Source organism: Prionailurus bengalensis, chromosome A1, assembly GCF_016509475.1.
Source record: "Prionailurus bengalensis isolate Pbe53 chromosome A1, Fcat_Pben_1.1_paternal_pri, whole genome shotgun sequence".
Classification (NCBI taxonomy): domain Eukaryota; kingdom Metazoa; phylum Chordata; class Mammalia; order Carnivora; family Felidae; genus Prionailurus; species Prionailurus bengalensis.
In genome coordinates this window covers 18,954,396-18,967,854 of record NC_057343.1, presented here as the reverse complement: position 1 = coordinate 18,967,854, position 13,459 = coordinate 18,954,396, and the positions used below count along the sequence as shown (strand labels likewise).

Here is a 13,459-nt window from a genome sequence, read left to right as displayed (position 1 = left end):
GAATGATTGCTTTATAAGTGGGAATGTTTTGATTTATCTGTGCCATCTTTTATAATTATAGTTTGTAATTAAACATGCAGTGTTTTCTGCCCTTAAACTGAGACAAATGTTGACTTCAACAACTTTTAATTTAGCATATTTTAATAGCTGTCTAATGTTGAGTTTTCTAAAACCTTAATATGAAATGGATCACGTAAAAATTATGGCAATTCAAACTAATCTTTTCAATTAGCTGTTTTAGACATTAAACTACTTAACCCGCTTTATTGTATCATGATGCAAAACTTCAAGTGCATTTGTTCCGGTTTTTTGTTGTCAGTTCTAAAGATGCAGAAATTTAGTTAAAATGTCTGGGTGTGAGTCAGTGGAATATTTTTAAACTTCTACACTGAGTATTTCATATACAATTTTCTTTTTCTAAAGAACTTTTTGTTGGCAGTGTATAAAAATATTAACTTAAATTGTTTTTTCTTTTCCAGCCTTAGGAAAAATATACTCAAGGGGAAGAGACTTAATATTTTTGACCTTAAGGCCGTTACTGAAGAGGCACCCGAAACAGGTTTGTTAAGAACAACACAATTGGGGGGTGCTGGGGTGTTAATAAGTTAAGGGTTCAAGTCTTGGTTTTGGCTTAGGTCATGATTTCTCAGTTTGCAGGATGAAGCACCACATCAAGCTCCGTGCTAATAGCACAGAGCCTACTTGGGACTCTCTCTCTCTCTCTCTCTCTCTCTCTCTCTCTCTCCCCCCCTTTCTCTCTTCCATGCATGCGTGCTCTCGCTCACTCTCTAAAAAAAAAAATAAACATAAAAAAAAGAACAACACTGTTTCTCAAGTATACAAACATTCCATCTTTCAACAACGTCCTTCACGTTTTGATTACATAATGTCAAGTATTTTAATAAGCCATCCTGTCATTGACCTGGGTCCTGCTTATGAACGTAGTTGTTGACATTGCCAGTCTTGGTCAGATGTGTCCCTTGAAATGTCGCATGCTATGAGACAGCGGGAGGTAACTCCTACCAGCTTCCTGAATCCAGAGCTATCAGTTGGCTGCTCATTTGGGTTAGAACATTAGTGATCGCCTACCATTTGCACCTGTGCTATTACAAAAGCTAAACTGTGGCTTCAGCCCTAGAGCAGCTTGCTGTCCAGAAGAGGAGATAGCATTTGTAGAAGTGACTTAGTGAGGTGATTTGGAGATTGTTTCGGAGCTCGGAAGAAGAGCATTCAGGAGATCTATCTAGCAGTCTCATGTTTTTTTCTTAATACATAGTTAGTCTTGTTCTTTATTCTTCCCCCTTTCTTCTTTGGGTAAGAAGTCAAATCCTTCAAATTCATCATTTGAAGTCTAATTCGAAGAGATACGAGACGTCTTCTTGCTTGACGTTAAATATGGTTTAGTGATAACTTAAAATAGATGAGAAAATTCAATGCAAATGGTTTTCAGCTTACAAGTGACTTTCATTTCCAAAGATTCTAAGTTAGCTTTTGGGACTTCATAGAAATAATTTTATAATTGATTTTTAAGTTCTGAGGCCAGCCTCCAATGTCTCATTTAATCTATCACTTACTTATAGAAACATCTGATTTTTCCCAATATTCAATAAACCTTTAGATGTTGGGGCCTAGGTTTCACTGACTTTTGTATACCCAGCAGCACCTAGCCAAGTGGCTTACAGATCATAGGAATTAGTTATGTTAAATTGTAAATGCTTTTTTTTGAACAAATTGAGCTATATAATATCTATCCATAGAGGAAAACTCAAGTGATTTGAGATCACTTTATCTAATTTTAATATGATATTTACATTAATCAGTGTTTGTTCATTTAAAACTGAAAAGAAAGCTAAGAGAGCAACCTCCTTTCTCTTATGTGAAAACTGCATTGTTTGGGCTTGCTGTCTCTCAAATAAATAAACATTTTTTTCTTTTTTAAAGGGAATTTACTGTCAGGGCAGTCACTGTTGTCCACCTAATGAACAACCAGAAGAGGCACTTGTATTCTTGAAGAAGCCAATTTGCTTTTTTTGATCAGAAATCCTGTTCCTAAAACTGAAATTAGCTGGCAAGGAAGTACTGAAATTTTATAAAACAGTATAAAATGATTGTACTTTAATAAGGAAAGTAATATGCAAATTTATGAAAATTTACTCTAATGAAGGTACTGTTTAATAAGTTATACTTGCATGAGTCTAAAGAACGTCTTTTGTTCCCAATTAAATACAGTAGCAGCAACATGCAGACTTAAATTTAGCATTTATTCACTGCTGTTTCCCTATCACCTAAAATAATGCCTGACATATAATTTACATTCAGTAATTATTTATTGATTGAATGAGTTCTTCTATCTCAGGATTCCCGCATTTTGCTCCCTCCATGTTCCTACCACTGCTGCAAAGGATATAGTCATAGACCCTACTGCTTATCCTGGAGTAATCTAGAGCCAAGAGGCCAGATAGCTTAATGGAAGGAGTTTCAGTATTTGATAGATGTGGATTATTCAAATTCATATTCTGGCATACTAACCTCTTTGAGTTTTCCTTTCTCCATCTATAAAATAGGGCTGATACATACCTCTCAAGGCTTAAATGAACTAATGTGTAATTGAAGTGTCAGGAGCACAATGGACATTCAGTACATAGATGCAGCTATTAGCAACAACGATGATGGCATTGAGGCACCTGGGTGGCTCAGTCGGTTAAGTGTCTGATTTCAGCTCATGTCATGATCTCACTGCTTGTGAGTTCAAGCCCCGCGTTGGCTCTGTGCTGGCAGCTTGGAGCCTGGAGCCTGCTTCGGATTCTGTGTCTCCCTCTCTCTCTGTCCCTCCCTTGCTTACGCTTTGCCTCTCTCTCTCTCTCTCTCTCTCTCTCTCTCTCTCAAATATAAAATAAAACATTAAAAAAATTTTTTAAATAGAAAAAAACGTAATGATGATGGTGTTGATGATCATGGAAAAGACATAGGTTCATCAGTGTCCACTGAATAAATCTATAAAATGGGACTATGATAATTATTTTACTGTTATGATTACTCTGGAAATGTGGCTAATTAAGCCTAACTGCTATGATCTTTTCTCTGTATGAGATGTTCTAGGCCAACATACTTAATATCTAGCAGTCAGTGTGCAGTCAGACGTGGCTGTACGTGAATTTTCATATACAAGTCTGTGTGGACATATGTTTTCTCTTGGGTAAATATCTAGGAGTCAAATGGTTGTATGCGAAGTGTATTTTCTAATTTTTTAAGTAACCGCCAAACTATTTTTCAAAGAGGTTGTGCCATTTTACACTCCCACCAACAGTGACTGGTGGAAATGCAGTTCATTCTTGAAAAGTGTCTTACATTTCCAAAGCAAATAAAATGATTAAAATGTGATATGATGGTGGTTATAAGCTAACATGATATTAACTTACTTAGAGGGTTGGTTGCGAGGATTAAATGAACTAATGTAGAAAAAGCATTAGCACAGAGTAAGTGCTCCGTATCCGTTAGTAGTATTGTTATTATGTTAATTTAATTTCTTTGGTCTTTATTGGTTGTATATTGGTGACTTATCTTGACAGACTAAAAGGTAAACAGGCTGGACTATAAATATCAAAGTCACATGTCTTATAAAAAATATTCACATTCATGGAAACATCCTTAAACAAAATACATATTTTTGTTTCCTTTCCAGTAGAGGGGGCAGTGAGACTTCAGGGCTTGCTTGCCTAGCAGTGTAGTAAAACAGAAGCCAAGGCTTGCAATTATGGTTGCTGCAGGCTTTTTATGTCATTTTTGAACAGTTTGAGCTCTCAGAGAATGACCTTCCATTATATACTGTTTATGTATATCTCTCAGGACCTGAAATGTCTCACCAATTTGGAGTTGATTATAACATTTTTGTAAAAATAAAGATATATACGCATTGACTTGTGATTATTTGAAATGTTTTTATTATACAGAGACAGCACCTTCCCTTTGGGATGTGGAATTTGCTAAGCAGTTAGCTGAGGTAAATGAACAGCCCCTTCAGAATGGTTTTGAAGAGATGATCCAGTGGACCAAAGAGGGGAAACTGTGGGAGTTTCCGATTAACAACGAAGCAGGTAAATCTTAATTTCAGAGTTTTATACAATTCAGTGATGGAGATTAAATCTGGCAGGTGTTCAGTCATAGAGTCTGGATACTTACATGAATTTCAGAACTTGGTATAAATTTCTTCGTGGTGTCTGAAAAGAAATTTCACAATGTTTTTAAAAGGAACGTTAGAGGGGCACCTGGCTGGCTCAGTTAATGGAGCATGTAACTCTTGATCTCAGGGTTGTGAGTTCAAGACCCACGCTGGGTGTAGAGTTTACTTAAAAATAAAATCTTTAGAAAATAAAATAAAAGGAATGTTAGAACTTCCCTTAGTTCTAGATGTTTGATAAGGAAACTAAAGAAGTAAAGTTCTATGGCAGAAATGCATCATGAATTGCTTTGTGACATGAAAGTGTTGACCGCAAATGATGACAGTTCTCTGGTTGCTCAGCCAGGATTATCTGGAAAATCTCATACATTTAATCCTGGGAATGACATCATATTTCAATTTTAGAGAACATTACAACTCTTACAAAGCCTTAACTGGTTATCTTTTACTCATAAAACCATTGCATTAATGAGGTGCAAGGTTCTTGTACTTGAAAACCACTCAAAGCAAAAATGTTGGAAGGCTTCGAAATTTCTTGGAACTCTGGCAGCATACCTAGATGCTTTGGTGCTATTACCTACTTTCCTGGAGATTATTCTGGAGATGATACCTCTTCCTCACTCAAAAGGAAAACAGTATTACTGTGCTACTTATGTTTTGTGGTATTATTTATATTATCATCAGCTAAACGTCTTAGATGTATTTTCAATTAGAAGAGGTTCATTTACTTTTATGGTACAATTAGGTAGGAGTTGCAAACACCTCAGTAAATCTTGGGAAAGTATAGTCCATATTTTAACCTTTGTAGTATTATACGGTCACCTTAATATTTTATTTTTTGATGACATTTGATTTGTTTGGATTAATAAATGGAACAGAAACTTAAATATCAGAAATATTTTGTCTTCCATCTTGATGAAGTGTTACTTTGTTTAGGAAAACTTTTTAGAGACTTAACAGTTCTTTAGCAAATTCATAATATTTTGTGTATTTGTGTGGTATATGCAGTAATAAAGGATGCTGTGTTTCATCTGTTACATAACATGTATATTTGCCAAAGTATTATGCTTTCCATACTCTGGTAGGTGTCAGGAAAAAAAACCCCAAGGACTTTTCAGTTGTACAAACCAGAGTACAGATCTGAACTCTCCCATTGCTTAGCCATTTACCTTTGAGGAAACTAACCTCTTGAGCCTTAGTTTCCTCATCTGTAAAATTAAAGATACCTCACTGGAAGAGTATAAGAAATAAAACAAAGCTATTGGTTTGCTCAGCACAGTTCTTGGCATATAAGACATGTGAATAAAGGTTAATTCATTTCCCCTCCTGTATGAACATAGGATTTTAAAAGGAGAAAAGAACTGGGGCCTGGGTAGGTCAGTTGGTTAAGAAACCACCTGCATGCAGCTCAGATGATGATCTCACGGTTCGTGAGTCGAGCTCCACGTCAGGCTCTGTGCTGATAGCTCAGAGCCTGGATCTGCTTCAGATTCTGTGTCTCCCTCTCTCTCTTCCCCTCCCCCACTTGTGCTCTTTTTCTCTCAAAAATAAACATTAAAAAAATTCAGAGAGGGGCGCCTGCATGGCTCAGTCAGTTGAGTGTCCAATTTTGGCTCAGGTCATGATCTCGCGGTTTGTGGGTTCAGACCCTGCGTCAGGCTCCATGCTGACAGCTTGGAGCCTGGAGCCTGCTTCAGATTCTGTGTCTGCCTCTCTCTGCCCCTCCCCTGCTTGCACTCTGTGTCTCTCTCTCTCTCTCTCTCTCTCTCAAAAATAAATACACATTAAAATTTTTTTTTTAATTTTAGAGAAAAAAAATTAACAGAATACAGTATGTAACATTAAGGGAAGATTTCATTATTTGATGAAATTTGGATGTTCCAAGTCCTCACAGTTAAAAACATGGTTTTAAAACCCAATATTGAGGTAGAATAAGTGTGACTTTATTTAGGAGAGACAGTGGTTAAGGGTTCCAGTTTTGAGTGAGTTGTATGCTTAACCTCTCTAAGCCTCACTTCTCCTGTCTATGAAATGATGGGAACAATAATAGGACTTATTTTATGGGATTCTTCTGAGAATCAAGTGAGGTTATTATACAAGTAAAGGATCATCAACCTCATCATTCCCTGTTCCTACAACAATATTGTGAGAGGATTTTACTGTAAGGATTTTAAATCTTAAACTATTAGTGAGGATATGTATTTTCTAGGAACCACCAAGTAGGGTAATAGGACATTGTCATCAGTAAAACACTTAAGATCATCAAAATCTCGAATGTCCATACTCCACAGGAACTTATCTTAAATTTGACCTGATTTGTAAGAGAGTTTATTTTTTACAAAAGGAAAAAAACATGTATTTTGGTTAGGTTGGGGAGATAAATGTGACAAGTTTCCATACACATGGTACATATTATTGATGCTTCAGGGTGGGAAAGGGAGGTATCTCATTTCCAGCTCCTTAAGCCAATTGTTATCTGAATGAAAAACAGGAAAGGAACTGTGGAAACTTTCTCACTTTGATCACTCCCCTCAATATACACTTAGGAACTTCAGAATACTTTAAGAGACTGGCATTAGAATTTGGAGCCTCAGCAGTTCAATAAGATTCTTCTAGATTTCTTATTTTTAAATTTTAAGATGAATAAAACGTCATGCTGTCTCTACTAATAGTTAGCTTTATGAAGATTTACTTTGATGCTTTTGGGGAAAGGGGTTTTATTTCTAGGGGCAGGCCATGCCGGTTTCTGAACGTAATACTGAAAATGACAAAATGACGTGTCCTGTGTTTATAACTTCGCTTCCCAGTGTTGTGTTTTTCATTTATGTAAAAAAATTGCAGTTTGTTGTTTTGCCGTGTAAAACATATAAATTATTTTCTGATTTGAAGTATCTTTTTTCAGTTTTTTGGGGGTTTTTTTTTGTTTGTTTAAGAACTGGTTTGTCCCTTCTGTTTTGCTTTGCCAGCATAGAGATTTGCAAGAGCAGTTAGGTGGCATTATTACCACTTAGATTTTGTAGTAGTGATTTTATATTGGATTGATAATAAAAACATTTTTATTTTAGCTTTGACTTTGACTTTAAGCTTAATCATATTTTTACCAGTACCCAGTTAACAGTCTTGCTCTTGAATGTTCTTTAGCCATACATATGCCACCAAATCGTGTTCCGAAATGTATCAGTTTTTGCTGCATAATGTGCCACCCCAAAACTTAATAAAACAACAACTAAGTTGGAACTGCTCATGAATTTTGGGGTTTTCCGGATGGTTTTGGCAGCTTAGGTGAGGGTGGGGCCTTCTAGAGTGGCTGGTCTCACATGTCTGGCTGTTGGTGCTGGCTGTTGTCAGGGAAGATGGAGATACCTGGGTTATATGTCACTCACCATCTCACAGACCAGCTTGGGTTTCTTCACATGGCCGTGGTAGAGTTCCTAACAGCAAGGAAGAGCAAGGATTGATGTGTAAGTGTTTTTCAAGCCTTTGTTTGCACTGTGTTTAGTAATACCCCATTGGCAAAGCAGGTCACTTGGCCAACCCTGAATTCACCGGTTTGAGAGACAGGCTGCACCTATTTATGGGAAGAATGGCAAAGTCACACTGTAAAGGGTATGAATAGAAACATAGGGGTGATGTGTGGCCATTTGTTAATCTACCACCTTGATTTTTTTTTTATTTACTTTTGTTTTACTTTTTTTTTTTTTTAATTTTTTTAGTTTATTTATTTTTGAGAGGGACAGAGTGCAGGCAGGAGAGGAACAGAGAGAGAGGGAGACACAGAATCTGAAGAAGGCTCCAGGCTCTGAGCTGTCAGCACAGAGCCCGATGCGGGGCTCGAACTCATAAACTGTGAGATCATGGCCTGAGCCAAAGTCGGATGCTTAACTGACTGAACCACGCAGGCGCCCCTTTTATTTACATTTGTTTTAATAAAAATAACGTATAGATCTTTAAATGTCCAAATAAATTTTTTAAAAATCTCTCAGTAAATATAAACTAACTCCAAGTGTGATTAGAAAGCATTTTTTATTTTTTTTAATGTTTACTATTTTTGAAAGAGAGACAGACAGACAGAGTGCAAGCAGGGGAAGGGAGAGAGAGAGGGAGACACAGAATCCGAAGCAGGCTCCAGGCTCTGAGCTGTCAGCACAGCGCCTGAGGTGCGGCTCAAACTCATGGACCGCGAGATCATGACCTGAGCCCATGTCGACGCTTAACTTACTGAGCCACCCAGGTGCCCCAGAAAGCATTTTTCAAGCCTCCTATTTTGAGATCATTGTAGATTCACATGCCACTGAAGAAATAATAAGTATCCTGGACAGCCTCTACCCATTTTCTCCCAATAGTTACTTCCTGCATAACCAGACTACATATAACATTACAGCCAGGCCATTGGCATTGATAGTTCTTCAACCATGTTCAGATGTCACCAGTTTTACAAGTAGTGCTTTGTATGTACATATTTAGTTCTGTACAATTTTATCACACATGTAGAGTCATGTGACCACCACCCCAGTCAAGCTCCGACTCAAGGAGCTCTTGTATACATACACCTTTTATGACCGCACCCGTTTGCCACCCACTGCCTCCTCTCCTTTGTCCTGGATCCCTGACAATCATTAAAACGCTTCTACATTTCCTATTATTTTCCCAGTTCAGGAAATATATACAGGGGCACCTGGGTGGCTCAGTCAGTTAAGCATCTAACTTGATTTCAGCTCAGGTCATGATCTCTCGGTTCCTGAGATTGAGCCCCACGTCATTAGCTTGGAGCCTACTTGGGGTTCTCTCTCTGCCCCTCCCCTGTGTGCTTGCACGAGCACTCTCTTTCTCTCTCTTCTCTCAAAATAAATAAATAGACTTAAAAATAGATACAAATAGAATCATATAATGTGTAACCTTTGGGGATTGGCTTTTTTTTCAACTCCCGCCTGATTAATTCTCTGGAGATGTATCCAAGCTGTTGCATGTATCGGTACTTTTGTGGGTTTGTTTTAATTGAATATGCCATATAGTTTAGCCATTCACCTGATAAAAGACACCTGGGTTGTTACCAGTTTGGGGCTATTATGAATAAAGGTACTATAAATACTCGTGTACAGAGTTTTGTACGAACACAAATTTCCATTTCCCTAGGGTAAATACTTAGGTGCGAAATTGTTGGGTCATATATGGCAGTTGCATGTTCACTTTTTAAAGAAGCTTCTAAACTGATTTCTGGAGTAGCTGTGCCATTTTATATTCCTTCCAGCAATGTGTGAACAGTCCTTGCTTCTCATTCTCACCAGCAGTTGATGTCGTCACTGTTGTCTTTAGACTTATTTACCTTCTGATGAATGCGTATTAATAGCTCATTATGGTTTCAATCTGCATTTCGTTAATCGCTACAGAGGTTGACCGTGTTTTGTGTGTGTGTGTTTGCCATCTGTTTATTTTCTTCAGTGAAATGTCTGTTTCTGGTTTTTGCCCATTTTCTAATTGGGGTGTCTGGTTTTCTTACTTTTGAGTTTTAAGAGGTTTTTTTTATATATACATTCCAGATACTAGCCCTTTCTTGAATATTCGGTTTGCAAATATTTTTTCCCCTGTCTATAGTTGTCGTTTCATCCTCTTAACAGGGTCTTGGACAGAGGAAAATTTTTAATTTTGATGGGGTCCAGTTTTTCCTTTTACGGATGGTGCTTTTGGTGTCAGGTTCTTTGCCAGCCCTTGAACCAGAAGATTTCCCCTATGTTTTCTTCTGTTCTTTTTTTACGATTTTATTTTTGAGGCACATGGGTGGCTCAGTCTGTTAAGCATCTGACTTCAGCTCAGGTCATGATGTCACAGTTCGTGAGTTTGAGCCCCGCGTCCGGGTCTCTGCTGTCAACCCAGAGCTGCTTTGGATCCTCTGTCTACCTCTCTTTCTGCCCCTCCCTTGCTGGTTCTCTCTGTCTCTCTTTTAAAATAAATGGATAAACTTAGGCGCACCTGGGTGGCTCAGTCAGTTAAGCGCCCAACTTTGGCTCAAGTCATGATCTCGTGGTTCATGAGTTCAAGCCCTGTGTGGAGCCTGCTTGGGATTCTGTATCTCCCTCTCTCTCTGCCCCTCCCCCGCTCATGTTCTGTGTGTCTCTCTCTCTGAAAAATAAACATTAAAAAAAAAAAAGATTTTATTTTTAAGTAATCTTTACACCCGACATAAGGCTCGAATGCACAACCCCGAGATCAAGAGTCTCCTGCTCCACCGACTGAGCCAGACAGGCACCCATCCCGTATTTTTTTTCTATATGATGTATAGTTTTAGATTTAAATTCATGATCCCTTTGGGGTTCATTTGTATGAAGTGTGAGGTTTAGGTTGAGGTTCTTTCTGTGTGTTTGTCAATAGATATCCAGTTGCTCAGGCACTGTTTGTTGAAACGGCTACCCTTTCTTCATTGAATTGTTTTTGTGCCTTTGTTTAAAAAACTGGGCCTAATTGTGTGGGTCTGTTCTTACTCAGGCAGGGCTGCCATAACAAAATACCGTGGATGGCTCACTTAAACAACAGATTGATTTTTTCATAGTTCTGGAGGTTGGAAGTCCAAGATCAAGGTACCAGCAGGTTTTGTTTCTCCAGGCCCTCTTGGTTTGCAGATACTTTCCTCCTTGTATCTTCGCGTGATTTTTTTTCTCTCTGTGCATTCTTGGTGTCTCTTCCTCTTCTTATGAGGACAGCAGTCCTATTGGATCAGAGCTCCACTGTTACAACTTCATCTAACCTTAATTACCTCTTTAAAGGTCCTATCTCTAAATATAGTCATTGGGAATTAGGACCTCAACCTATTGATTTTTGGGGGGACACCGTTCAGTCCATAACAGGGTCTATTTCTGGCCCTCACTTCTGTTCCATCAATCTGTGTGTCTGTCCCTCTGCCAATATGATGCTTTTGATTATTATAGCTATTTCAGTAAGTCTTAGCATTATTGTTTCTATTTTATTCTTCTCTGTCAAGATTGTGCCTTTCCTTACCAATTTTAGAATAGACTTATCTGTAGCAAAACCTCACTGAGGTTTTGATAGGAAGAGCATTAAACCTATAGATAAATTTGGAGAGAATTGACATCTTAATAGGTTGAGTCTTCCAATTTACATTTAATTAGAAATGGGATTGATTTTTTGTGTTGATTTTGTATCCTGTAACCTTACTGAACTCACTAATTAGTTCTAGGAGGTTTTTTTTGTAGATTCTTTGGGATTTTCTGTGTAGACAAACATGTCATCTACAAATGGGGATGGTTTTATTTCTTCCTTTGCCATCTCTATGCCTTTTCTTCCTCACTGCAGTGGCTAAAATTTTTAGTACTGTTTTGGGTAAGATTGGTAAGAGCTGACTTTGTTTTTGTGCTCATGAACTTAAGGGAAAAGCCACAGTCTTTCACCATGAAGTATGATATTAGCTATAGATTTTTTATAGATGCTCTTTATCAAGTTGAAATTGTTTTTCTTATTCTAACTTGGTGAAAGTTTTTATCAAAAATGGGTGTTGTGTCACATGACTTTTCTTCTTCAGCCTGTTGCTATGGATGACATTGTTTTTCAAATGTTGAACCAACCCTGCATAGCTGGCATAAATCCCACTTAATCCTGGCATATAAATCTTTTTATACATTGTTGGATTTGTTTGCTAATTTTGTTTAAAGTTTTTGCCTCTAAGTTCATGAGAGATAATGGCTCGTAGTTCTCTCTCTTTTTATTTGTTTTGTTGTTGTGTCTTTGTCTGGTTTTGGTAACCAGGTAATACTGGCCTTATACAATGAGTTTGGAGGGGTCTAGTTTCTGGAAAAGATTGTGTAAAACTGATGTTAGTTTTTCTTTCGGTGTTTAATAAGATTCTCAAGTGAAGCTATCTGGGCTTAGGGATTTCTTTTTTGAGACCTTTTAAACTACAAATTTCTTGAATAGTTATAAGTATTCAGGTTCTATATTTTGGTTTGAACTTTGGTAGTTCAATCGATTTTTAAGTTGTCCATTTTTTTCTTCCCCAAGTTGTTGAATTTTTAGTATATAATTGTTTGTGGTATTCTTTTATTATGCTGTGAACGATTTCAGGATTTGTAGTGATAATCCCCTTCCCATTTCTATTTCATTCCTCTCCTTTTTTCTTTATCAGACTTAATAGACACTTATGAATTTTACTGGTTTTCTTTAAAGGACTAAGTATTGGGGGGCACTTGGGTGGATTAAGACACCGACTTGGTTAAGCATCTGACTTTTGATTTCGTCTCGAGTCATGTTCTCACGGTTCCTGAAATCGAGCCCCACGTCTGGCTCTGCGCTGACAGTGAGGAGGCTGCTTGGGATTCTCTCTCTGCCTCTCTCTCTGCCCCTCCACCACTTGCACTCTCTCTGTCGCTCTCAAAAATAAAGATTTTTTAAAAAAGAACTAAGTATTTGTTTCACTGATTTTTCTCTATTTTCCTGTTTTCAGTTTTATCGATTTTAAATGTTTACTTCCTTCCTTTGCTTGCTTTTGGACTATTTTGCTCTTTTGGTGGGTTCTTGAGGTGGAACTTAGACTATGGATTTGAGTGGGCCACTTGGCTCAAGTCATGGTCTCACGGTTTATGAGTTTGAGCCCTCTGTCGGGCTCTGTGCTGACAGCTCAGAGCCTGGGGCCTGCTTCGATTTCTGTGTCTCCCTCTTTCTCTGCCCCTCCCTCACTCACACTCTGTCTCTCCCCAAAAAATAAATAAACGTTAAAAAAAAAAAAAAAGATGATTTGGGGGCACCTGGGTGGCTCAGTCGGTTGGGCATCCAACTTCGGCTCAGGTCATGATCTCGCGGTCCATGGGTTCGAGCCCCGCGTCAGGCTCTGTGCTGGCAGCTCAGAGCCTGCAGCCTGTTTCGGATTCTGTGTCTCCCTCTCTCTCTGGTCTTCCCCCATTCATGCTCTGTCTCTGTCTCAAAAATGAATAAACGTAAAAAAAAAATTAAAAAAGATGATTGACTTGAGACTTTGCCTCTTATGTAGGTGCATTTAGTACTGTGTGTTTCCCTTTTTAGGACTGCTTTAGCTGTGTCCCACAAATTGTGATATGTTGTGTTTTCATTTTCATTCAGAGTTTTTTTTTTTTTAATTATCTTTGAGATTTCTTCTATGACCTATGAATTCTTTTTAAGTATATTTAAGTTTTAACTGTTTCCTGTTGTCTTCCTCTTACTGATTTCTGGTTTGATTCCATTATGATCAGAGAATCTACTATGTATTACTCCAGTTATTTTCATTTGTGACCTAGGATGTGGTCTAGCTAGGTGAATGTT

General features: G+C 37.9%; 1 protein-coding gene across 2 annotated transcripts in view; it reads left to right on the top strand.

Annotated features, from left to right (window-relative positions):
* Window positions 1-13,459, top strand: part of MRPS31 (mitochondrial ribosomal protein S31) — a 33,985-nt gene that overhangs the window by 16,917 nt on the left and 3,609 nt on the right. The window contains exons 5-7 of one of the 2 annotated variants that reach the window (XM_043577890.1): window positions 480-559; window positions 3,951-4,094; window positions 7,526-7,638. In XM_043577890.1, the coding sequence (XP_043433825.1) occupies window positions 480-559; window positions 3,951-4,094; window positions 7,526-7,635 (334 nt within the window). In that variant the 3' untranslated portion in view covers window positions 7,636-7,638. The remainder of the gene's footprint in view (window positions 1-479; window positions 560-3,950; window positions 4,095-7,525; window positions 7,639-13,459) is intronic. The other variant, XM_043577880.1, reaches the window with a different exon arrangement.